Source organism: Echiichthys vipera (assembly GCF_963691815.1).
Source record: "Echiichthys vipera genome assembly, chromosome: 18".
Classification (NCBI taxonomy): domain Eukaryota; kingdom Metazoa; phylum Chordata; class Actinopteri; order Perciformes; family Trachinidae; genus Echiichthys; species Echiichthys vipera.
The window spans coordinates 5,067,339-5,093,285 of NC_139843.1; the positions used below are offsets into that span (position 1 = coordinate 5,067,339).

At 42.7% G+C, this 25,947-nt stretch overlaps 6 protein-coding genes across 8 annotated transcripts in view; 1 reads left to right on the forward strand and 5 right to left on the reverse strand.

Moving 5' to 3' along the window:
• Positions 1-144: 144 nt before the first annotated feature.
• Positions 145-4,253, forward strand: LOC310961128 (uncharacterized protein; the record flags this gene model as incomplete). Its single annotated transcript, XM_083933094.1, has 3 exons — positions 145-259; positions 908-1,099; positions 1,383-4,253. 3 exons carry the CDS (start codon positions 145-147, stop codon positions 2,972-2,974), a joined length of 1,899 nt encoding a protein of 632 aa, XP_083789220.1. The 3' UTR covers positions 2,975-4,253.
• A 2,160-nt stretch (positions 4,254-6,413) lies between these two features.
• Positions 6,414-8,157, reverse strand: LOC310961183 (uncharacterized protein). Its single transcript, XM_083933173.1, has 2 exons — positions 7,954-8,157; positions 6,414-7,518 (listed from the first exon to the last, which is right to left on the reverse strand). Exons 1-2 carry the CDS (start codon positions 8,144-8,146, stop codon positions 6,509-6,511), a joined length of 1,203 nt encoding a protein of 400 aa, XP_083789299.1. The 5' UTR covers positions 8,147-8,157; the 3' UTR covers positions 6,414-6,508.
• A 1,596-nt stretch (positions 8,158-9,753) lies between these two features.
• LOC310960434 (uncharacterized protein) lies at positions 9,754-12,685 on the reverse strand (the record flags this gene model as incomplete). Its single annotated transcript, XM_083932139.1, has 2 exons — positions 12,447-12,685; positions 9,754-10,898 (listed from the first exon to the last, which is right to left on the reverse strand). The coding sequence occupies exons 1-2, from the start codon at positions 12,637-12,639 to the stop codon at positions 9,754-9,756; spliced, it is 1,338 nt and encodes a 445-aa protein (XP_083788265.1). The 5' UTR covers positions 12,640-12,685.
• Positions 12,686-14,197: 1,512 nt separating this feature from the next.
• On the reverse strand, positions 14,198-18,374 carry LOC310960435 (uncharacterized protein; the record flags this gene model as incomplete). The annotated part of the gene is made up of 3 exons (XM_083932140.1): positions 18,162-18,374; positions 14,895-15,779; positions 14,198-14,226 (listed from the first exon to the last, which is right to left on the reverse strand). Exons 1-3 carry the CDS (start codon positions 18,352-18,354, stop codon positions 14,198-14,200), a joined length of 1,107 nt encoding a protein of 368 aa, XP_083788266.1. The 5' UTR covers positions 18,355-18,374.
• A 1,576-nt stretch (positions 18,375-19,950) lies between these two features.
• LOC310960436 (uncharacterized protein) lies at positions 19,951-22,674 on the reverse strand (the record flags this gene model as incomplete). Its single annotated transcript, XM_083932141.1, has 3 exons — positions 22,548-22,674; positions 20,721-21,791; positions 19,951-19,970 (listed from the first exon to the last, which is right to left on the reverse strand). Exons 1-3 carry the CDS (start codon positions 22,633-22,635, stop codon positions 19,951-19,953), a joined length of 1,179 nt encoding a protein of 392 aa, XP_083788267.1. The 5' UTR covers positions 22,636-22,674.
• Positions 22,675-24,651: 1,977 nt separating this feature from the next.
• LOC310961065 (uncharacterized protein) overlaps positions 24,652-25,947 on the reverse strand; it is a 156,251-nt gene continuing 154,955 nt past the window's right edge. For all 3 annotated transcript variants that reach the window (XM_083933005.1, XM_083933007.1, XM_083933006.1), the window contains one exon: positions 24,652-25,356. The gene's annotated coding sequence lies outside the window, so the exon portion shown is untranslated. The remainder of the gene's footprint in view (positions 25,357-25,947) is intronic.

Genomic DNA, 25,947 nt, shown 5'->3' on the forward strand with positions numbered 1-25,947 from the left:
CCTGTAAGGTTTCTAAGGCAGACGACCCCGGAAGCACTCTGAGCCTGAGTGTCAGTGTTGTTGTGGAGGGGAGCGTGTGTTTCCAGGGGCTCTTGAAGAACCACGGGGTGTGTAAATGTTGAAGGGAGACCTTTTCGGCCCGTGATGTCCAGACTCCAGGCGGTGAGGGCGCTGGTGGCCGAGAGCCTGGCGGCGGCTGAGGAGGAGCTGGATGCGCTGATCACGAGCTCTGTGGAGAAGAAGCTGCTGCACACACCAGGTCCGTGAACGCAACTAACAATATACAATATACAATATTTACTAACAATATACGGAAGCGCTAAAGCACGTGTGTCAAACTGATCCAATAAAGGGTGTGTGTGAGTGTGTGTGAGTGTGTGTGTGTGAGAGTGTGTGTGAGTGTGTGTGAGTGTGTGAGTGAGTGTGAGTGAGTGAGTGAGTGTGAGTGAGTGAGTGTGTGTGAGTGAGTGAGTGAGTGTGAGTGTGTGTGTGTGTGTGTGTGTGTGTGTGTGTGATTCCTGTCAATGCTTAGGAAAATGGATTTTTGGCTAGAATGGATTGCCTGAAATGTCAAAAGACTAAAATAGCTACTGTTTTCTTTGACTAAGACTAATATGCTCAAACTTTTAGATTAAAACTTGACTAAATATGATAAAAAATATATATATAGATATGTGTGTGTGTATGGTATGTTATACTGAAATGTCTTTATTCCCAGATATATTTATTTTCTTGTTTTCTTTTGTGTATGTCATAAAAAAATAAATAATTAAAAATAATAATAACAGTATATCTTTCAGTTACCCTGAGAAAATATATTATAATTTGCACTTAAAATATCTATTTTGAATTATTCTTGTAATTATTCGTACTTTTAAAACTTTAAACTAGTTTTCCCGTCCCGCAGATTTGCCCCCTGAACCGTGCAGGGCGGCCGTACACAGGCGGCTGTCGGTGGTCGCTGACGAGATCTTTGAGATCCTGGAGACGACGATCGGAGAATCCAAGGCAGATGTCTGCAGTTCCCACGAGGAGATCCAGCGCCAACGCCAACTGCTGGACGCCACGTTGAAAGCGGAGACAAATGTACACAGAGCAGGTACATTATACGTTTAGTCATGTTTATATTGAAAGAATGACTCGTTCTTTTAAGGCTGTCAGTGATTTTGTCCCATGCTGGAACCATTTTGTGTTAATTTAATATATTTCTTAAACACGGCACAAAAAATGAAAGTGATATTGGTGAAAGTAGAGATTCCCACCCCTACTTTTGGAGCTTATGCACACACAGCTTATAGGGAATATTGTTATGGCCTTGGTGTGGGTATTTATTTCAGTTTCCTGTAAATCCATGTTGATTTTCTCTTCGATCCACCCTGCAGACAGACTCCCTCTCTCCGGGTCGGACTGGGTAAAGACGGTTACGTCTGAGCAGAGTTGGAGCTCCAGTGAGGTCCAGAAAACATCAAATCTACCACGGATTAAAGACGCGTCTACACAGACAGATTATGAGTTCATCCACTGTAAGTGCTCACAACTCCCCCAAACACAGAGCGCAGAAAAGGGCATGGAAGCCGAGACGCCGCCGCCAAGTGACCCCAATGTTCTCGCTTCAAAGACCTCAGAGGCTGTGAATGAAAATGGTGAGATGAATGAGGAAGATCTCAAATCCAACCAAAGAAAAACGATTCAAAGACGGAGAGAGGACTGTTGCAAACTGTGTGGAAGGTCGTTCCTCAAAAGTGTTGCAGGGAAGAAAAGGAAAAAACACAAAATGAACATTCCTACAACGAACAAGGGCCAAGAGACAGGACAGAGTTGTTGTTGCCGCGTGTGTGGAAAGTTTTTCCGGTACAAACGCTCTTTCCTGAAACACGTACTGGCGCACGAACAGAGCTCAGATCTGTGTGGAGCCTGCGGGAAACATCTCGACTCTGACGAGAGCTTGAAGGCGCATCTACGAACCCACGACGAAGAAAACGTCGCCGGGGACCAAAAAATGGAGGAGGACAAACAGTCAGAGGGCTCTGACGCTGAGAGGGAAGTGGGCGTCAGCGATGAGGAGTGGAAGGACAGTGGAGGAAGTGACGTTGACGACGGAGACAGCGAGAAGGACGAGACCAAAGACGGACGTTGTTTACAAAAGTCACGATCAAAAAGATCAAACAAACCTAAAAATAAAGAGTACAAAGATGTATCTCATCTGAAATACCACTGCAAGGTCTGCGGCAAGTCTTTCTGCTACAGAGCGTCGTTTTTGAAGCACGTGCAAGAAGACGAGGCGGATACGGAGCTTTGCGGAGTGTGCGGGAAACACTTTGAGTCTGAGGACTGCTTGAGGCTTCACTTGCAGACGTACATCCGGGCGAACGACTGCGAAGTTTGCGGCAAACACTTTGACGGCCCCAAACAGCTGGAGATGCACATGAGGACCCACACGGGAGAGAAGCCGTACATCTGCAGCGTCTGCGGCAAGGCGTTCGCTCAGAACGGAAACCTAATGGGACACATGAGGGTTCACACAAGGGAGAAGCCGTATGTCTGCAGCGTGTGCAGTCAGAGCTTCAGCTTCAAAGAATACATGATGGCTCACATGAGGATCCACACTGGGGAGAAACCGTTCCTCTGCAGCACCTGCGGGAAAGGGTTCAGGCAGCGGGGGACCCTGAAAACGCACACGATGATCCACACCGGAGAGTCCACGCACCGGTGCGCCGTTTGCGACAAGAAGTTCTACAAGAGCGGCGCTCTGAAGATCCACATGAGGTCACACACGGGAGAGAAGCCGTATCTGTGCAACGTCTGCGGGAAAAGCTTCACGGCGAGCGGCTCGCTGACCAAACACATGGGCGCCCACGAGGGGGAGAGCACGCACTGCTGCGGCGTCTGCGGGAAAGGGTTTGTGAGGAAGGAGGATTTGGAAAAGCACTTTCATTCACACGGGGACGAATCGACACAGCTGGCAAGTCTTTAATGAGGGATTGGCAATCGATTCCTCGCCGTTATCAGAGAACTGGAGTTTTCTTACCTCAGCGGGATGAACGAGTTGAACTTTGGTCAGTTGTCTTAACCACACCCCCTCATTTCAAACCGAAATAAATGTGTTGTTGAAGAACAGAGATTCAAATAAGGTGAAACATATAGGTGGACTGGAAATGTTGCTGATTTTCAGGAGTCTGTGCATATTCAACAGGATCTGGGACAGAAAGTTTATTTTCTGTTAAGTTCCTGTCGATCAAAGAGTGAGTGAAACAATTGTGATTGGTCACATGACCCATTAATGAACGCACTTGTATTTGCCTCTTTGCAGAGAAATACGATCTGAACACCTGTGCGACTTTCCCACGCTAAAAATCGAATGCGCCGCACAGTTAGTGACGCTCTTTACACCGTTTCCCCTCTCTCTCTTTGGACCTTCTGTCAGTGTGGAGCATGTGAAGGCATCACGCCGCCTCGCTGCAGGTGAGAGCTGCCGATCCACTGGCGTCATACAGTCGACAGTGTTCAGTTTCCCAAAGGAACTGTGGGAGATGAGGGCCCAGAGGCTCCCCTGCAATTACATCTCTTCGCCAAAGAGGCCGCCATAACGAGCGCATCTCAACTCTTGCGCACTACCAATTCAATTCAATTCAATTCAAAAAACTTTATTTGTCCCCGGGGGGAAATTCAAGGCACACAGAGCAGCAAATCACGACAGTGCAATTATACAAAAAACATTTTAACCTAACACAAGAATAAAGCAACTTTAATGCGACACGATAGTCAGATGCTCGCTCGCTGTTAGGACACGGATAGATGGAAGCATTCTGAAAATAGATTTCCCCCCACGAGGAGGCCCTTTTGAGTAATTCAGGGGGAAACTACTCACGCCCATCCCCATCTTTAATGTTTCTGTTATGGAAATGGTTCAAAATTTTAGCAATATTTGCAGAATTTGATATCTGACGTTGGTTCAGCCAGTTCAAATTCAGGCCTTGCAGGTGCTTTCATATACAATTCATCAAAGAAAGAGAGAGAGAGTAAACTCTTTGAGGGAATCCTTTGCCAACACTATTACCTCTCTTGATTCTGCAGCTAGATTTCTTTTAGTTTTTATAGAGAAACCTTCAATTGAAACTAACCAGTATGATCTCAGTGAGACATGGAGATGAATTTAAAGGGAACAGAAATATGCAAAGGTGTGTTTTGTAAATGATCTGTCTGGTGTTCAGAGAATCACCACTGTGCATTATAAAATATTATTAATCATGTATTTGTTACATAAAAGTAAAGCATCACATGCGTCTTGTCTGATCACTCAAGTGTTTGTTTTGTTTTTATTTAAAAGTAAAGTTGTTCTTAATGGAAAGATGTTATCCAACATTATGTGAAAAATATTTAGTTTTACACGTAAAAAGACAATAAATAAAGTTGCTAGATTAAAGTAGAATTACTATTTTTACATTTAAAATGAATTGTATTAATTTCACAACTTGCCTTTTATTTCCAACGTCTCATAAAAGTGAAACAGGTGCAACAGTAAATGGTTTACCTCAAATACTCAATCATCAATAAATGCAGGAAATCCGTCCTTTTGTCATTGACTTATTAATGTTAAGATTCCACTGAATATACATCAGAACAATATTTTCTAAACGTGTTATACTACAAAGTCTGGAAAAGTCATAGAAAACTGTCCAAAAGTTAGGCACTTTAATTACTGTGCTCTAAATTCATCTTCAACTGCGGGGGTCGCGGCTGGAGCCGATCTCATGTGACATCGGTACACCCTGGACAGGACGCCAGTCTGTCGCAGGGCACATAGAGAGACAGACAACCATTCACACCTACGATTTTACGCAATTTTGGAGTCATAAAATAACCTCACATGTCTTTGGATTGTGGGAGGAGGAACTCGGAGAAAACCTACACAGACACGGGGAGGACATTCAAGCTCCACTCAGAGGGAACCCAGCCGGGATGCGAACCTGGAACCTTCTGTCTATGAAGCGCCAGTGGTTACCACTGGCGCTTCATAGACAGAAGGTTCCAAGGTGAAATCATTTTATTTTAGTTAAAGATCCAGTATTCAGATTGACAGTTTTATCAGGGTTGTATTTCTCCATGGAGAATTTGGATTATTTATTCTACAGTTCTCATTTTGTTTACATTCAGGTTTGTTTTAAAGGTCTGTGGTTTGAAACAGAATCAAAATATTTCTCATGAACTGCTGCAGGGCGGCTGTAGCTCAGTCCATAGGTGAGTTGGCTGGGAACTGGAAGGATGCTGGTTCAAATCTAGGTGTTGACCATGACTGGAGTGTGGAGTGTGGAGTGTGGAGTGGTGGCTGCAAGAGCTGCCACTTCATCTCCTGCTGAGGTGCAGTTGCGCCAGTATCCCAACTGCTCTGGGCGCCAGCCACTGACAGCCCCCTCGCACTAACATCTCTCCTTTGTCGCATGTATATAGGTCCTGTCTGCACGTTCTCTTCTACGTCCTATATAAATACCAGTTCATGGGTGGGACAAAGGAATCTGCATGTTTTTTTTGTAATATTTATGCACCTCGATCCTGGTTTTCCATGACATAGATGGGTCTTCAGTCTTGGAACTGACTGTTCTTCAGACTTCTGGATCTGAGTTCCTGGTTGGTTCTGGTCCTCCACAGTAATATCCCTCAGCTGCAGCTGAATGGCACTTTACCACAAACGGGGCAACTACCGTAATTTCCGGACTACAAGGCGCACCTGACTATAAGCCGCACCAGATAAATTTAGGGGAAAATACAGATTGCTCCATATAAAAGCTGCACCCGACTATAAGCCGCAGGCGTTTTGATGTGTAATTACCGTAGTATATAGGGGTTCCTGCTACCATGGAGGGGATTGTCGGGACAGAGATGACTGTTTGGGAACGCAAAGCGTCCCATTTATTAACAATAAATCTTTCAATCATTCAATCAAACTTTCACATCTTTGACATGGCGAACAGCATTCGTGCAGAGTACAAATAATACAACGGTGCAAAGTAATACAAAGTGCTCGCCTGTAACACGGCAGTAAAAGTGCAGTCCCGCGGCCGTTTACGTTATCAAAATAACCAACCAGGTACGTGCAGCAGCTCTATTTCCTTCTTTGACAGCCAGATCGATAGCCTTTAACTTAAAAGCAGCATCATATGCACTTCTCCGTTTGTTTTCCATGTTGAGGGTGTTTGCATGAACACTTCCTTCGCGCAAACTGTCGCTGACGCTCTCCTACTCTTTGTTTTGCTCTCGTTACCTGGCGCCAGATGTCTGCCTCGGTCTCGCGCATCCTCCGTAGTGCGCGCCCCTGGTTACCGTAAGCCGTAGAAAAGCCGCACCGTTGTATAAGCCGCAGGGACCAGAACGAGGGAAAAGAGTAGCGGCTTATAGTCCGGAAATTACGGTAAATGTTTTTGCCTCATGTATGAGAATTAAAGTACAGTATAACTGCAAAATCAACTCCTTTGCAAATTCTTTACCACACATTGAGCAGATGAAAGGTTTTCTATCTCCTGTGGACTTTCATGTGTTTCTGCAAAGTTCCATTGTGTGAAAAATGTTTCTGACAGACTGAGCAGCTAAAAGGTTTCTCTCCTGTGTGGTTTCTCATGTGTTCCTTTAAATTGCTACTTTGTATGAACGTTTTCTTACAGACTGAGCAGCTGAAAGGTTTCTCTCCTGTGTGGACTTTCATGTGTGTCTGTAAATGTCCATTCTGTGTAAAAGATTTCTTACAGAATGGGCAGCTGAAAGGTTTCTCTCCTGTGTGGATTCTCATGTGTTTCTTTAAATTGCTACCATGTACAAAATAGTTCTGGCAGACTGGGCAGCTGAAAGGTTTCTCTCCTGTGTGAACTCTTATGTGAGTCTGTAAATGGCTATTCTGTGTAAAAGATTTCTTACAGACTGAGCAGCTGAAAGGTTTCTCTCCTGTGTGAACTCTCATGTGTTTCTTTAAATTTCCGCTCTGTGTAAAAGATTTCTCACACACGGAGCAGCTGAACAGTTTTCCTTCATGAGACACCATGTGGGCTTTCAGATCTCTACCTTTGCCAAATCCTTTCCCACACTCAGAGCAGCTAAATGGTTTCTTACTGACAGAGACTGTTTTCTCCTTTTTCAAAGAGTTTAGACCTGACTGAGGTTCTCTGGTCTCGTTCCAATCAGCACTGTCGTCAGTCTCTGATTCAGAAGAGCCTCCAGTGTGGTCATCAGTATCTGGTTCTGGTCCTCCACAGTCCTCTCCATCAGGTTCTGTTTTCATCTGTTCAGTTTGTCTTTGATGAAGCTGTGAGGGCTGAGGTTTCGCCTCATCATCATCTTCACTCTTCACAGAGACAGGAGTGATATCAGCCTCCTCCAGCCCTTGGAGCCGCTCTCCCTCCTGACTGGTCCGGACTTCCTCCTGTTCCTCTTTAATGTGTGGGGGCTCTGGGTCCTTCTGGTCCTGACTGGAGCTCCCCCCATCCTCCTCAGGGGCAAACTCTTCTTTATCCACCAACAGCTGCTGGACGTCTGCAGGACAGAAGGAAACACACACACGTTACAGACCAGCACTCAAACTGAACCAGTTATAATGAATGCAAACAATCAGATGTAATCCACTGAGCTTTATAGAAACTTTAGCCTCTCTAGTAAAATGTAGTCCAGCTTGGACAAGTCTAGGTAAAGTGGATTTGACCTGGACCTGGTTCAATGTGGGCTACATGTGAAAAAGCACCGAAATCTCCCCTTTAGAGTTAGAATAAAGCTTTCATAAATGTCTAACATGTGTTCACAACAGTAAGTGGTGCAGAAAGCCGATGCGCGGTCGCTTAGCAACGGAAATGAAGATGCTAGCTTCAGCGTCCTGATTGTGAAAACCGGAAGCGGATAATCTTTTTAATAAACTATGTGAGAAGGGTGAGGATGAGCTGTTAACAGAAGTAAACACGTGTAAAGTGAACAAACCTGCTCCGTGTAACCGAAGCTGGCGGTTGGATACAGCGTCCAGTAGTTTCCGGTGTCGCAGGTTCTCCTCTCGTGACCGACAAAGATCCTCCTCGTACTCGTCTATCGTTCTTTCAAACAGCCCACAGATGTCCTCCACAGCCGCGTCCCGCCGCTGGTTCATTAACTCTCTCAGCCTTTGGAGTCGAGACATGTTTCACTCAACAGAAGATACCGACCCTCAGACAGCGACAACGGAACAAAATGGCGACCACTTCCGGTATCGTAAACGGGCGTGGTCTCGTTTTAAAGTGTTGTGAACCTCAAGTTTATTAATGAAAGTTATTTGTACATAATTTATTTATATTTCATTTTGCCAACATTATATTGACACAGACAACAGTCGTGTTTATCAATGAAAAACATAATTATATGAGGCGTTGGTTAGCTTAGCTGTTTGAAAATCTCGCGAGACTTTGTAGCTGGGACAGAAACAGGTCTCAATCAAAGTCCGTTTTCTCCTGATGCGTCCGTCTGAAAAACACCATTTCGGGTTCAGAGTATTCAGGACATTTGTGGCTCATGGTTCATGTTCACTTCAGTGATTATGGGGCTTTAGGGAAATGTCATAATCCGTGTTCACGTTCACTTCAACGGTAACAGTTAGTGTCTCTGGTAGGAACCAGTGTAAAAAGGTTTGAGGGGAGCAGTAACGGCGTGACACCGTTACCATGGAGACACAGCAGCTAACTTTATAAATACAACTCAAATGTAGAATATGAGACAGAGGTAAGCTGCGTTTTAGTTTTCTGTCAGCAGGGAGAACCACAACACAACACTGTGAGTGTGCAGTGCAGTGTTTCCTCCAGTGTTTCCATAATCTTTCATTTACAGTGTTGGAAAGAAACTTAGTGCATTTGTTCAAGTACTGAAGTACAAATTTGAAGGACATGTGCATTTAAGCATATGCAATATATGCTGTTTTATGCTTTTAATCTACATTTCAGAGTGAAATACTATACCTTTTCCTAATTGTATATAATAGTGCAACTGATTCATTCTATACTGTTTACTATTTGTTGCCTTACAGCAAGAGGGGAACCAGGTGGCCAGCTTGGGCCCTTCTGTGTTTCCTGTTCCTCCCACAGTCCAGTGACATGCAGGTTAGTTGTTACATACATGAAATAAAGAAAGAGAAAACACTTGACTGCTACGGCTCTCTAAGAGGTGGTAAAGATTGAGCACTGTGTGGGTGAATCCTGCACTGAATGGTGGGTTTTGGTGGAAACTGCTTCAAGTGTTTTCACTTGTACGACAGAACCAGGAGACATTTTTTATTGTTCCTCTTTTACCGCTGATTGAATCATCGTCTCTGTAAAAAAAAACCTCACAATTCATAAAGTTTTCTTCCAGAGATGCGTGTCCATCTCAAAACATGTAAACATAGCCACTGTGAATAGACCAAAGCAATGTCGCACATTATATTTTGCCCCTACAGACACGACGCCTGTGTATTAATGTTTGTGTGGATGTTTGTTCTGGTTCCTCAGTGTAATTTTATAATCCACAATATTTGTATGAAGGCATTAAATGTATATTTTCATGCTGTACATTTTCTTGAACAAACCAAACCATGGTTTTTATTAAAAAAAGATTAATTTTAATCTCTGTGTGGTACATTTGTTCAACTTCATACAGAAACCAATCAGGAATGTGTCTGAACAGCTCGTGTCTGCCCTCTGCAGGTCAAAATCTAGATTCAACAACATGGAGTCAGACTTTTCCATTTTCAGTCAACAAGCAGTGCAAGTACATTAGTCTTTACAAATTTTTCTGTCTCCTGTGGATTCTCATGTGTATCCGTACATTTTCATTTCGTGAAAAAGATTTCTTACAGACAGAGCAGCTGAAAGGTTTCTCTCCTGTGTGAACTCTCATGTGTTTCTTTAAATTGCCACCGTGTATAAAGGACTTCTTACAGACTGAACAGCTGAAAGGTTTCTCTCCTGTGTGGATTCTCATGTGTTCCTGCAAATAGTAATTATGTATAAAAGATTTCTTACAGACTGAGCAGCTGAAAGGTTTCTCTCCTGTGTGAACTCTCATGTGATTCTTTAAATGTCCGCTCTGTGTAAAAGATTTCTTACAGACTGAGCAGCTGAATGGTTTCTCTCCTGTGTGAACTCTCATGTGTTTTTGTAAACTACTATTCTGTGTAAAAGTTTTCTCACAGACTGAGCAGCTGAAAGGTTTCTCTCCTGTGTGGATTCTCATGTGTGACTGTAAATAGTAATTCTGTATAAAAGATTTCTTACAGACTGAGCAGCTGAAAGGTTTCTCTCCTTTGTGAACTCTCATGTGTTTCTGTAAAGTTCCATTCTGTGTAAAATATTTCTTACACACGGAGCAGCTGAAAGGTTTCTCTCCTGTGTGGATTCTCATGTGTGCTTTCAGATTTCTATTATCGCAAAATCCTTTCCCACACTCAGAGCAGCTAAATGGTTTCTTACTGACAGAGACTGTTTTCTCCTTTTTCAAAGAGTTTAGACCTGACTGAGGTTCTCTGGTCTCGTTCCAATCAGCACTGTCATCAGTCTCTGATTCAGAAGAGTCTCCAGTGTGGTCATCCGTATCTGGCTCTGGATCTCCACCTGGACCTGACTTCCTTGCTGGTTCTGGTCCTCCACAGTCCTCTCTATCAAGTTCTGTTTTCATCTGTTCAGTTTGTCTTTGATGAAGCTGTGAGGGCTGTGGTTTCTCCTCCTCATCATCTTCACTCTTCACAGAGACAGGAGTGATATCAGCCTCCTCCAGCCCTCGAAGCCGCTCTCCCTCCTGACTGGTCTGGACTTCCTCCTGTTCCTCTTTAATGTTTGGGGGCTCTGGGTCCCTCTGGTCCTGACTGGAGCTCCCCCCATCCTCCTCAGGGGCAAACTCTTCTTCATCCACCAACAGCTGCTGGACGTCTGCAGGACAGAAGGAAATACACACACGTTACAGATCAGCACTCACACTGAACCAGTTATAATGACTGCAAAAAATCAGATGTAATCCACGGAGTTTTATAGAAACTCTAGCCTCTCTAGTACAAAGTAGTCCAGCTTTGACAAGTCTAGGTAAAGTGGTTTTGATTCTGGATCTGGTTCAATGTGGGCTACATGTGAAAAAGCACCAAAGCCTCCCCTTTTTGTATTTTAAGAATATGGCTCTGATGGCTGAGCGGGTGTTGTTGGAATTTTGGTAATTAGTAGTTCATAATCATAGTTTTGTCAGGTCAGACGCAGTTCAGAGTCTCCTCTGTGTAACCTCATCATGTGACTAGTGCAGAGCTTGTTTGTGCTTAATGGATAACGTAAATAACTGCCTCATGATGGTATAATGGCATATCTGTGCTCTTGTACATCCTGTCTCTTGCAGATAACTCGTGAGTGTTTTTATGGCCTGTGTGGACCCTGTGTTAGAGACCTTGTGATGAGAGAAGTTCAGAGGGGGATTGTAATGTCTAAGGCATGTATTGTTTGGTCTAAAGACGTCACCCAACCACGACTTAGCTCATTCTTTACATTCCTCTAAAGGCTGAGCACCGGAGGGATCGGGGTCATTTCTGCTAAACTCTGAGCTTTATCGGGAAGCAGGGGTGAATGTATTTTTTGTCTGCAGAGGAAAATACTGAAGCTGATCCTGTTTGTTGATCTTTATTGAAGGAATCCATTTCCACAACAAGGGTCATCCCTTTGTCCTTCATCTGGACATCGCTGTCTCAGGGTTTCAGTCGCCTTCGAGCGGCTCGCCATCTAGCAAAGTGACCAGGAGAGCTGCCAGATAATAACGGGTGTGTCCAACCATTGAGTCAAATGTACAGAAGCACCAGATACCAGAACTCTATAATTCATCTACCCGCCGGTCAGTTAAGGAACAGTGGAGCCACTGTGTCCTGAACAAATGTCACTTCATATCATCACTGCATCACTTTATTTAGTTGTACTGTAACTTAGTTCAGTAAGAAATGCTGCTACACTTTAACACTGTCACTTATTTAGTTTGTACTTATTTTATTTAACATGCTGTTAAACTGCACGCTGCGTATTGTTGTATATTGTATAAACCTACTTTCAACCACAATGTCTGTTGCACCCTGTCACACTTAGTTATTGTTTGATTATTGTTAGTCTGACCCTTTCCCATCTTTTTATTGAAACTGTTGCAAAATAATTTTTCATTCATTCATCTTCAACCGCTTATCCCGGGGTCGGGGTCGCTGGAGCCGATCCCAGCTGACATCGGGCGTGAGGCGGGGTACACCGGGGACAGGACGCCAGTCTGTCACAGGACACATAGAGACGAACAGAGACAGACAACCATTCACACCTACGGGTGATTTAGAGTCATCAATTAACCTAACACGTCCGTCTCCCTCTGGTAAAATAAAGCTTCTCTAATATTGAATCATAATGAATGTGAGAAGGTTGAGGATGAGCTGTTAACAGAAGTAAACACGTGTAAAGTGAACAAACCTGCTCCGTGTAACCGAAGCTGGCGGTTGGAAACAGCGTCCAGTAGTTTCCGGTGTCGCAGGTTCTCCTCTCGTGACCGACAAAGATCCTCCTCGTACTCGTCTATCGTTCTTTCAAACAGCCCACAGATGTCCTCAACAGCCGCGTCTCGTCTCTGGTTCATTAACTCTCTCAGCCTTTGGAGTCGAGACATGTTTCACTCAACAGAAGACACCGACCCTCAGACAGAGACAACGGAACAAAATGGCGGCCACTTCCGGTATCCTGAACGGGCGTGGTCTCGTTTTAAAAAGTTGTGGAAGTCGTGTCGATGGATGAAAAGTTATGTGTACATAATTTATTTATATTTCATTTACTAACATTACACATTTACACGGACAACAGTCGTTTTTATCAATGAAAAACGTAATTATATGAGGCGTTGGTTAGCTTAGCTGTTAACAAATATCGCGAGACTTTGTAGCTGGGACGGAAACAGGTCTCAAACAAAGTTCGTTTTCTCCTGATGCGTCCGTCTGAAAAACACCATTTTGGTTTCAGAGTGTTCAGGACATTTGTGGCTCATGGTTCATGTTCACTTCAGTGATTATGGGGCTTTAGGGAAACGTCATAATCCGTGTTCACGTTCACTCCAGCGGTAACAGTTAGTGTCTCTGGTAGGAACCAGTGTAAAAAGGTTTGGGGGGAGCAGTAACGGCGTGACACTGTTACCATGGAGACACAGCAGCTAACTGGCGAAGGGAAACACTTTTCATCTCTCTCTCTGTGGAAATTTGGGGATATTTTGCTTCTTATTTGTGTTTTAGACTAGTGGAAAGAAAACTACACATTCAGCTGTTTTCTTATGACGCTTTGCCTATTTGTGCCAATCCAAAGTTCGCATTAGATGACGCATTATTTGCATATTTACACACAATTTCATTGAACTTTTAGCACAAAAAAATATTTCCAGTGCCAGTGATCAACGAGGGAAGTTTCATGGTGATGTCTATCAGTTATTTTTTCATCTACAATAAAAATATACGAAGGAAATCTCCACTTCAGCAGCACTTACACACACCAAACGTTACAGTTTCATTCCCGTCTATATCCTGGAGGGTTTGACAGAGAGGTTAGTTCATATATCATTCATAGGCTCATTTATTTAATCCCTAAAAACAGCATTTTTTTTATTAATGTAGTGATCAAAGAGAGATATAAGCTGCAAAGTCCCTTCTGTAAAAACATTTGTCTCTAATGTGTCAACACAACTAAGACCATGTTCACCTGTAGTGTCTCACTTCTCCATATTATACATTTTCCATTCGCAAAGTTGATTTAAGTTGTTTTTCTGTTGTTGACGCGGATAAAAACATGGACTCTGAGTTTATAAAAATACACTTAGGCCTGTGTGTTAATGTTTGTTCTGGTTCCTCAGTGTAACTTTATAATCCACAATGTTTGTATGAAGGCATTAAATGTATATTTTCATGCTGTACATTTTCTTGAACAAACCTTCCATGTTTTTATTGTGAAAAATATTAAATTTAACATCCGTGTGGTACATTTGTCCAACTTCATACAGAAACCAATCAGAAATGTGTCTGAACACCCCTCATCATCATATCACCCAGAGCTATCTCAGCTAAAACCGTGTGCAGGCCTGATCTGAAGTGTGTGTGATGTCTGCACGTTCTCTTATACGTCCTATATAAATACCAGTTCATGGGTGGGACAAAGGAATGTGCATGCTTTTTTGTAATACACAACATTTATGCACCTGGATCCTGGTTTTCCATGACTGTGGGAACCATAGAAGGGTCTTCAGTCTTGTCAACAGTATCAGGTTGTAAACTTCTGGATCTGAGTTCCTGGTTGGTTCTGGTCCTCCACAATAAAATCCATCAGCTGCAGCTGAACGGTTTCTCATCTGTGTGGATTCTTGCACTTTACCACAAACAGGGCAACTAAATGTTTTTGCCTCCTTTAGGAGAATTAAAGTACAGTATAACTGCAAAATCAACTCCTCAGGAAATTCTTTACCACACATGGAGCAGCTGAAAGGTTTTCTATCTCCTGTGGACTTTCATGTGCCTCTGAAAACAGCAACTATGTTTGTAAATATATTTTACAGACTGAGCAGCTGAAAGGTTTTCTATGTCCTGTGAACTCTCATGTGTTTCTTTAAATTACGTTTCTGTGAGAAAAATTTCTTACAGACTGAGCAGCTGAAAGGTTTCTCTCCTGTGTGAACTCTCATGTGTGCATGTAAAATACGTTTCTGTGAGAAAGATTTCTTACAGACTGAGCAGCTGAAAGGTTTCTCTCCTGTGTGAATGCTAATGTGTGTATGTAGAGTACTTTTCTGTGCAAAAGATCTCTCACAGACTGGGCAGCTGAAAGGTTTCTCTCCTGTGTGGATTCTCATGTGTTCCTGCAAATCGTAATTCTGTGTAAAATATTTCTCACAGACTGAGCAGCTGAAAGGTTTCTCTCCTGTATGAACTCTCATGTGTTTCTGTAAACTACTACTCTGTGTAAAACATTTCTTACAGACTGAGCAGCTGAAAGGTTTCTCTCCTGTGTGAACTCTCATGTGTGCATGTAAAATACGTTTCTGTGAGAAAGATTTCTTACAGACTGAGCAGCTGAAAGGTTTCTCTCCTGTGTGAATGCTAATGTGTGTATGTAGAGTACTTTTCTGTGCAAAAGATCTCTCACAGACTGGGCAGCTGAAAGGTTTCTCTCCTGTATGAACTCTCATGTGTTTCTGTAAACTACTACTCTGTGTAAAACATTTCTTACAGACTGAGCAGCTGAAAGGTTTCTCTCCTGTGTGAACTCTTATGTGTGCTTTCAGATCTCTACCTTTGCCAAATCCTTTCCCACACTCAGAGCAGCTAAATGGTTTCTTACTGACAGAGACTGTTTTCTCCTTTTTTAAAGAGTTTAGACCTGACTGAGGTTCTCTGGTCTCGTTCCAATCAGCACTGTCATCAGTCTCTGATTCAGAAGAGTCTCCAGTGTGGTCATCAGTATCTGGTTCTGGATCTCCACCTGGTTCTGGTCCTCCACAGTCCTCTCCATCAGGTTCTGTTTTCATCTGTTCAGTTTGTCTTTGATGAAGCTGTGAGGGCTGAGGTTTCTCCTCCTCATCATCTTCACTCTTCACAGAGACAGGAGTGATATCAGCCTCCTCCAGCCCTTGAAGCCGCTCTCCCTCCTCACTGGTCCGGACTTCCTCCTGTTCCTCTTTAATATGAGGGGGCTCTGGGTCCCTCTGGTCCTGACTGGAGCTCCCCCCATCCTCCTCAGGGGCAAACTCTTCTTTATCCACCAACAGCTGCTGGACGTCTGCAGGACAGAAGGAAAAACACACATATTACACACCAGCACTCAAACTGAACCAGTTATAATGACTGAAAACAATCAGATGTAATCCACTGAGTTCTATAGAAACTTTAGCCTCTCTAGTACAAAGTAGTCCAGCTTTGACAAGTCTAGGTAAAGTGGTTTTGATTCTGGTCCTCGTTCAATGTGGGCTACATGTGAAAAAGCACCGAAATCTCCCCTTTTGCATTTTCAGAAATAGAATAAAGCACTCGTTCTAAAACTGTGGTTCTTGTACCACTGGTGGTACTTGGAAGGACTCTCCAAAATAAAAAAGGAAAACTTCAATTCTAAATACACATAATAGTAAGAAAATAATGAGTAATTTAAAACAAGTTTAGCATTTCCTGTCATACTTTTGTTTCTGGAAAGTTTCCAGCAATTTAGCAAAAATGTGCCACCCCTCTGCAACCCTAGGTGAAATATTTTATCACAGCGTCTCAACCACATTTTGAGAATGCGAGGTCACTGGAAGGTAGGAAATCAAAAACACCTCTTGGTATGTTTGATCAAATAGTTAAGTCATGTAATTAGAGCCCAATTACGAGCTAACTGTGACTGCAAGAGAGTGAGCAGACGTAAAAAGACTGGTTGGAAAACACTGACATGTCAGTTCTGATGCTAACCCTGCTACAGTGTGGCTGTGGCCGAAGACAGTCAACAATAAACAATCTCCTGATTAGAAGTAAACCTTCCTGTCTGTGGCTTAATAAGTGTCGACCACACTGCTGTATTTTATCATTGGTCTTAGTGGTGGTACCTTAGAGAGCCTGATTTTAACTGAGGTAGTACGTCATGTACACCGAGTCACTCGACTAAGGGCCCGTCTACACGCATTTTCCTGAAACCACACAACTTTATTAGCATTGTGGTCGACCATCCACACGCAGCCCGAGTTACCAGAGCCTGAAAACGTGATCTTTTGAAACAAGGTCCCAGATAGGGAAGATTTGAAAACGCCCCCCACGGCGTCGGCACGGAGAAACACATACTTTGTTAAACGATGTCATCATCTCCCAAACTCAGACCTCTAACCTTTGCGTCATCACATAACAAAAACCCCACCTCATCCCTGCAATGGCAGTGTTGTTTGGCAGAAAGAGTAACGATACACTTGCCTCTTTGCGCTATAACCTTTTTAGCGAGAAAATAGTTACTAACAAATAATTTTTTACCCCAGAATGCCTGCTTCCAAATGAGTCTTTATCTCAATACCACTGCCAACAGGCTATCTTCCAAATCATGGTGTGGGTTAGAAAGGGAGGTGACAGGAATACAGTGGATTTGGGATGGAAACTGTCGCGTAACCGGTTCCTGCCACCAGTTATGACCAGTGAGACTGCTGCCCCAGAACGCCTCCTGCAGATGATCCACTGCAATTGCACAACTGCCTGCCGAACAAATCAGTGCAGTCGCAGGGCATATGGACTACCGTGGGGACTAATGGTAAATCCAGTGTCTAGGTCAAAGTGCAAAAAAGAATAAATAATAAACCAGAATAAGAGAAAAAGGCGGCAGTGAACCTTTGTGTGGCAGCAGTGTTTTGACCACATATAAAGTATTTCACAAAGTACTAATGAATTTGTTCTTTATCAGAATCAAAAGAATGGTTATGAACCATATCAGTATTTCAGAGTAAATCAAGAATACTTTGTTCTCTGTTGATCTCCACTGTATGTAATGCATCCTCTACAGATGTTTTTAACTCCTGACATTTTATATTGATTGTCGATGCAGTCGCAGGGCATATGGACCACCATGAGGACTGATGGGAAATCCAGTGTCTAGGTCACAGTGTAAAAAAGAATAAACATTAAACCAGAATAAGAAAACGGGGTTAGGGGTAGTGAGCCTTTGTGTGGCAGCAGTGTTTTGACTAATTTTACAGTATCACACAGTTCTAATTAATGAAATTATTCATTGTTATCAAAAGAATGGTTATGAACCACATAAACCACCAACAATAGGCAGAACAATATGAGAAATGAGAATTATGCAATTACCTAAGGGAAATTGTACTTATTTTTCACATAAATATGTTTGTAACCAGTTACTTTAATACATCATTGTACTTGTAATCACTCATCTATCATGCAAATATGCTCACTAGAATAGTACACGGCCAAAACCTGCATCAGGCACCGGTGGTCCTGGTCCAGGAGGAACACAAAGGAGTCCTGGGCACTTGACGGACTTTGAAAATGGCGCCTTTCTTGGAGTCAAACTGTGGTAAATTTTGACTATGTTTCTAAGTAAATCTGATACAACTGTGAACCGCTGAGAACCGGTTTGTTTGAATGTTTTGGGTTGAAACCGCATTTGCAGCTGACTCTAAAGTGAACAAACCTGCTCCGTGTAACCGAAGCTGGCGGTTGGAAACAGCGTCCAGTAGTTTCCGGTGTCGCAGGTTCTCCTCTCGTGACCGACAAAGATCCTCCTCGTACTCGTCTATCGTTCTTTCAAACAGCCCACAGATGTCCTCAACAGCCGCGTCTCGTCTCTGGTTCATTAACTCTCTCAGCCTTTGGAGTCGAGACATGTTTCACTCAACAGAAGACACCGACCCTCAGACAGAGACAACGGAACAAAATGGCGGCCACTTCCGGTATCATGGTAGCGTGGTCTCGTTTTAAAGTGTTGTGGAAGTCGTGTCGATGGATGAAAAGTTATGTGTACATAATTTATTTATATTCAACTTACTAACATTACACATTTACACGGACAACAGTCGTGTTTATCAATGCAAAACGTAATTATTTGAGGCGTTGGTTAGCTTAGCTGTTAACAAATATCGCGAGACTTTGTATCTGGGACAGAAACAGGTCTCAATCAAAGTCCGTTTTCTCCTGATGCGTCCGTCTGAAAAACACCATTTTGGTTTCATAATGTTCGGGACATTTGTGGCTCATGGTTCATGTTCACTTCAGTGATTATGGGGCTTTAGGGAAACGTCATAATCCGTGTTCACGTTCATTTCAACGGTCACAGTTAGTGTCTCTGGTAGGAACCAGTTTAAAGAGGTTTGAGGGGAGCAGTAACGGCGTGACACTGTTACCATGGAGACACAGCAGCTAACTGGCGAAGGGAAACACTTTTCATCTCTCTCTCTGTGGAAATTTGGGGATATTTTGCTTCTTATTTGTGTTTTAGACTAGTGTAAACAAAACTACACATTCAGCTGTTTTCTTATGACGCTTTGCCTATTTGTGCCAATCCAAAGTTCGCATTAGATGACGCATTATTTGAGTATTTACACACAATTTCATTGAACTTTTGGCACAAAAAATATTTCCAGTGCCAGTGATCAACTAGGGAAGTTTCATGGTGATGTCTATCAGTTATTTTTTCCTCTACAATAAAAATATACGAAGGAAATCTCCCCTTCAGCAGCACTTACACACACCAAACGTTACAGTTTCATTCCCATCTATATCCTGGAGGGTTTGACAGAGAGGTTAGTTCATATATCATTCATAGGCTCATTTATTATACCCTAAAAACAGCATTTTTTATTAATGTAGTGATCAAAGAGAGATATAAGCTGCAAAGTCCCTTCTGTACCAACATTTGGCTCTAATGTGTCAACCCAACTAAGACCATGTTCACCTGTAGTGTCTCACTTTTCCTTATTATACATTTTCCACTCGCAAAGTTGATTTAAGTTGTTTTTCTGTTGTTGACGCAGATAAAAACATGGACTCTGAGTTTATAAAAAGACACTTGGGCCTGTGTATTAATGTTTGTTCTGGTTCCTCAGTATAATTTTATAATCCACGATATTTGTATGAAGGCATTAAATGTATATTTTCATGCTGTACATTTTCTTGAACAAACCTTCCATGTTTTTATTGTGAAAAATATTAAATTTAACATCTGTGTGGTACATTTGTCCAACTTCATACAGAAACCAATCAGAAATGTGTCTGAACAGCTCGTGTCTGCCCTCTGCAGGTCAAAATCTAGACTTAACAACATGGAGTCAGTCTTTTCTATTTTCAGTCAACAAGTTGTGCAAGTACACAGAACTGTGCTCCAATGTTAATTATTGCATGACATTTAAAAGGCAACCTCTAATAGCTGGTTGTGTTCATATTGACTTAAACATTTTATTTAAAAAAAAAAGCTTTGCAAACCTTTACATCAGTCTGACAGTGGCTTTCGAACACGAGGGGAAACAGAACTGTACTAGATTGTACAATCAAATAATTATTAAACGTCAGGATGATGAATGATTCGTTCATATCGCTCATGTTGAAACTGACTTTACAAAGTGCTTCAAATCAACACAAATGTTCAGTGTATAATATATTTATATACCCCTCATCATCAGATCACCCACAGCTATCTCAGCTAAAACCGTGTGCAGGCCTGATCTGAAGTGTGTGTGATGTCTGCACGTTCTCTTATACGTCCTACATAAATACCAGTTTATGGGTGGGACAAAGGAATGTGCATGCACAACATTTATGCACCTGGATCCTGGTTTTCCATGACTGTGGGAACCATAGAAGGGTCTTCAGTCTTGTCAACAGTATCAGGTTTATACTTCTGGATCTGAGTTCCTGGTTGGTTCTGGTCCTCCATAATAAAATCCATCAGCTGCAGCTGAATGGTTTCTCATCTGTGTGGATTCTTGCACTTTACCACAAACAGGGCAACTACATGTTTTTGCCTCCAGTAGGAGTATTAAGTACAGTATAACTGCAAAATCAACTCCTCTGCCAATTCTTTACCACACATGGAGCAGCTTAAAGGTTTTCTATCTCCTGTGGATTTTCATATGTATCTGTAAATGTCCATTCTGTGAAAAAGATTTCTCACAGACTGAGCAGCTGAAAGGTTTCTCTCCTGTATGGATTCTCATGTGTGACTGTAAGCTACTTCTCTGTGTAAAATATTTCTCACAGACTGAGCAGCTGAAAGGTTTCTCTACTGTGTGAACGCTCATGTGTGTATGTAAAGTACTACTATGAGTAAAAGATTTCTCACAGACTGAGCAGCTAAAAGGTTTCTCTCCTGTGTGGATTCTCATGTGTTTCTGTAAATAACTATTCTGTGAAAAAGATTTCTTACAGACTGAGCAGCGGAAAGGTTTCTCTCCTGTGTGACCTCTCATGTGTTTCTGTAAAGTTCCACTCTGTGTAAAAGATTTCTTACAGACGGAGCAGCTGAAAGGTTTCTCTCCTGTGTGAACTCTCATGTGTGTACGTAAAGTTCTATTTTGTGTAAAAGATTTCTCACAGACTGAACAGCTGAAAGGTTTCTCTCCTGTATGGATAATCATGTGTTTCTGTAAATAACTATTCTGTGTAAAAGATTTCTCACAGACTGAGCAGCGAAAAGGTTTCTCTCCTGTGTGGATTCTCATGTGTGACTGTAAATAGTAATTCTGTCTAAAAGATTTCTTACAGACTGAACAGCTGAAAGGTTTCTCTCCTGTGTGAACTCTCATGTGGGATTTCAGATTTCTATTATAGCAAAATCCTTTCCCACACTCAGAGCAGCTAAATGGTTTCTTACTGACAGAGACTGTTTTCTCCTTTTTCAAAGAGTTTAGACCTGACTGAGGTTCTCTGGTCTCGTCCCAATCAGCACTGTCGTCAGTCTCTGATTCGGAAGAGTCTCCAGTGTGGTCATCTGTATCTGGTTCTGGATCTCCATCTGGATCTGTCTTCCTTGCTGGTTCTGGTCCTCCACAGTCCTCTCCATCAGGTTCTGTTTTCATCTGTTCAGTTTGTCTTTGATGAAGCTGTGAGGGCTGAGGTCTCTCCTCATCATCATCTTCACTCTTCACAGAGACAGGAGTGATATCAGCCTCCTCCAGCTCTTGAAGCCACTCTCCCTCCTGACTGGTCCGGACTTCCTCCTGTTCCTGTTTAATGTGTGGGGGCTCTGGGTCCTTCTGGTCCTGACTGGAGCTCCCCCCATCCTCCTCAGGGGCAAACTCTTCTTTATCCACCAACAGCTGCTGGACGTCTGCAGGACAGAAGGAAATACACACACATTACAGACCAGCACTCACACTGAACCAGTTATAATGAACGCAAACAATCAGATGTAATCCACTGAGTTTTATAGAAACTTTAGCCTCTCTGGTACAATGTAATCCAGCTTTGACAAGTCTAGGTAAAGTGGATTTGATTCTGGTCCTGGTTCAATGTGGGCTACATGTGAAAAAGCACCTAAATCTCCCCTTTTTGCATTTTAAGAAATATAATAAAGCTTTCATAAATGTCTAACACGTTTTCACAGCAGTAAGTGGTGCAGAAAGTCGAGACGTAGTCGCTTAGCAACATAAATAAAATAAAGACACTGACATTAGCGTCTTGATTGTGAACAAGCGGAGACACAACACCGGTTGAAGCAAATAAAGGTGTTTATCCGCTTATCCGGGGTCAGCAGCTTTAGCAGGGGGCCCCAAACTTCCCTTTCCCGGGCCACATTAACCAGCTCTAACTGGGGGATCCCGAGGCGTTCCCAGGCCAGTGTGGAGATATAATCTCTCCACCTGGTCCTGGGTCTTTCCAGAGGCCTCCTCCCAAATCACGCTGGGAAATATATATTTTATATGTATTATCATTCATATGAGACTTTCTATAGGCACTGTGTATATGTAGGTCTGCGGATGCACTGGAGGAGCGAGGGGCCCTGTCCCGAGATATAACGTGTCTCTTTAGATCCGCAGAGCTGATGAGCTGCTCACAGAAGGAAAGTGGTGTAAAGTGACCAAACCTGCTCCGGGGCACCGCAGCTTCTCCTCTCCTGACCGACAAAGCTCCTCCTCGTCCTCGTCTGTCGTTCTTTCAAACACTGTCAACATTTTTCACACGACAGAAACTTTTTCTCCACAAGAACTCGGCTGACAACAGCCTGCGCTCCGTCCAACACCACCAGCTAGCTGTGATGCTAAGATGCTATGATGCTACAACAGCGTGCAGCCACTTAGCCACTTCCGAGAGTACACCTTCCGGGGTAGGCGGTGTTTCAAAATAAAAGTCCAGAAGTGTCAACGAAATTACAGTAACAGCTCTGTGGCCCATTTGTTCAGCTTCATACAACAAACTGCATGCAGTGGCGGATTAAGGTGGACATGGGCCCTTGAGCTACTGTTTTTGGGCCGCGCACACACACACACACACACACACACACACACACACACACACACACACACACACACACACACACACACACACACACACACACATTATTAATCATGCTTTATCAGAAAAAAAAGAGAATGGTAAATGGTATTCAAGGCGCTTTCACAGTGTTTGTCACATTCACCCAGATGGCAGTGGACATCTACAGACCATCTAATCTAATCTAACCATTCACACCACATTTACACACCCATTCGCAGCACGGGGAGCAATCCGGGGTTCAGTGTCTTGCCCAAGGACGCTTCGACATGTGGACCAGGGGAGGTGGGACTCAAACTGCCAATCTCTCGAGTGGAGGACGATCCACTCTGCCACTTAGCCACAGTCGCCCACTGGAGAAGAGCCCGGAAAAGAGTCAACAACCTTGAAAATCCTGTCAATTTAGGAGTTTTCTTTAGTAGATCAGGGTCCAGCTGTTCTTTCAGTCGTTGCACTTTTCCTTTTTGCACTCCGCTGTTAAATTTCCTTTCTGGCATTTTGCTGCTGTACTGTGTAGTAACAGTGAGCCACTATCTGACATCAAAACTGACCTTATGATAAATATATATATATATTTAAAGTTAAAAATCCTTAGAATAATATGTCAGAAAATGTTATAGTATAGCCTGTTGAAAAATTATGAAAATAAAGTCAATTTCTTTTAAATTGTGAAGCATAATTAAATTCATACCACAACTGTTTGAAGGCGCCACCTCTCAGTTCAGACCTCAGATTCTGCAGAGTCGAGGCGTGTTGACTGAAACCATGGTGATGCAAAACGTAACAACAAAACATAAAACTCACAGACAGTTCAGTTTAAACACAATTTATTTTCCTGCTTAAATAATTACATGGATCATCCAGTGTAGGCTATGATGGTTCATCATACATGTTGGTACCAAATCTATCATCAACAATGGATGCTCAGGGTCTTTGTATGAAAAACAGACTGAGAGAAAGAAATTAAATAACACAGGGACAGAAAATCTGATTTTTAACAATGTGTGATTAATAATGTGATTTAGCAGTTAGTAAAAAGAACTACGTTTGGATTATGGGGGTAAAAAATGAGATTATCTGTTCTTGTGTGAATATGACCTGATAAATAAAGATGAAGTCATCAAACCTTCAAAATAAAAGTCCCCTTTTTTAAAAACCACAGCAGACCTAAGAGCTTAAACGTACACTTGTAGTATGCATGGTGGGCTTACAGATAGACATTTGTATTTGATGTTGTACACACACACTCACACACACGCACACACACATACGCAAACACACACACACACACACACACGCAAACACACACACACACACACACACACACACGCAAACACACACACACACACACATTCAGGGACACCGTCAGTACCGTCCTGAAGCTTTGCTATCGGGAGTGTTTGTGTGTTTTCATTTTTTGTAAAAAATAAAAATACAAACCAGTTCGAGATGACGGGACGGCTTGGGTGATGACTGTACGAGTGCTCACAAAGACAGAAGTACCATCTGGTTAATTGTATTACAGTGTCTTTTGAATGAAAATAAAAAGGAAAAAGCTGTTAAAAATAAAGTGACGTCACATGCAGCAAAATAGTTTTCCTCTGAAGACAAGTGATGCTCCACAGACAGAGCCGGCTTTGGAGAAAACGTCCTTGGTTTAAAATCAGGCAGTTCTTTTTTTCATTCTTCCATTCGTTTCTCAGTTACGTACAGCGTTTATTTTTTTTTTATTGTTGTTCCTTTTGTATATATTCATTTGGGAAGAGCATGTCAGGTCGCGCACTCAAGGCTGCTCAAACAGTGTCGACCTCTCAATACAAATGCAGCGACTCCCGCGAAGCTTCAGCGACTCAAATCAGTGCATAAACAATCCGTGAAGCTGCTGATTTTTGTTTGTGTCGAAGTTTTTTTATACAGTGTAATTTATATACAACAAAAATCACCCATATACTATTTCATTTTTTTTTGTTTTTAAAAAAGAACCACGTGGTACACCCTAATACTGTGTGTCCAGGAGGAAAAAAATAGACCGTATAAGGCGAGTGTCTGTGAGAGGAGGGAGTCTCTACGTCTTCCTTCCATCCGTCAGCGTTTGAGTTTCTTTGCGCGCCATCTTTGGTCACATGGCGCCGTTTGAGAAAGCTCCGGCTCACGTCCGCGCGCGTCCCCCTTTTTCGGTGTCGTCGTATCCAACAGTGAGTGAGTTTGTGGTGACATGCTCATGCGAAATCAAAGGAAAAGTAACTCGTTTTTTGCGTTGTCTTGCTGAAAACCATGCGTTGTTAGGTGAAAGCTTCAGACACGGGGTTTTTTTGTTGGGGCCGATCGACGAGGCTTTCGGTCTTTGTTTTTTTTTCCTCCCAGGGTGCTCGTGTGGTGGCGCAGGTGGACCTTCGGTGGACCTGCAGGGGGGAGGATTACAACCTTGGGTTAAAATTGGAGCTGTTGTGAACGGATCAATGTTTTCAATAACTGGCTGTAAAGTCTATGACTGTAAAATCAAAGTTAAGTCAAATACCTGCGTCTTTTAGAGTGAACCGTTCCTTAAAAGCAGCGATAAACTCATTTCTTATCTAGCTTCTTCCATTTTTAATGTTATAGACTTTTAGTCAATGGTTTTTCACATTGTTGTTATCCGTGGTGTTTATGTTTTATTTACTGGCAGTAGCTCAGTCCATAGGTGACTTGGCTGGGAACCGTAGGGTCGCTGGTTCAAGTCCCTGTGTGGACCATGAATGGAGCGTGGACTGGTGGCTGGAGAGGTGCCAGTTCATCTCCTGGGCACTGCCGAGGTGCTGTTGAGCAAGGCTCCAAACCCCCAACTGCTCGGGGCGCAGGTCACTGGCAGCCCCCTCACACTCTCCATTAATTGCATGTGTATAGGTCCTGTCTGTGCATGTGTGTGTATTTCGGGCCTGTGTGTGTAACATGATTAATAATAAGAGTGAAATTTAAATAAAGTAGTTGTTCTTCTTTTATTTTTTCAATCATAT

What these genes read in the sequence shown, in the direction of transcription:
- LOC310961183 (XM_083933173.1), bottom strand. Translation starts at nt 8,146, where the DNA reads ATGTCTCGACTCCAAAGGCTGAGAGAGTTAATGAACCAGCGGCGGGAC. An exon ending in GCTTCGGTTACACGGAGCAG is followed by an intron (nt 7,519 to 7,953) that starts GTTTGTTCACTT and finishes TCTGTCCTGCAG; the next exon opens with ACGTCCAGCAGCTGTTGGTG.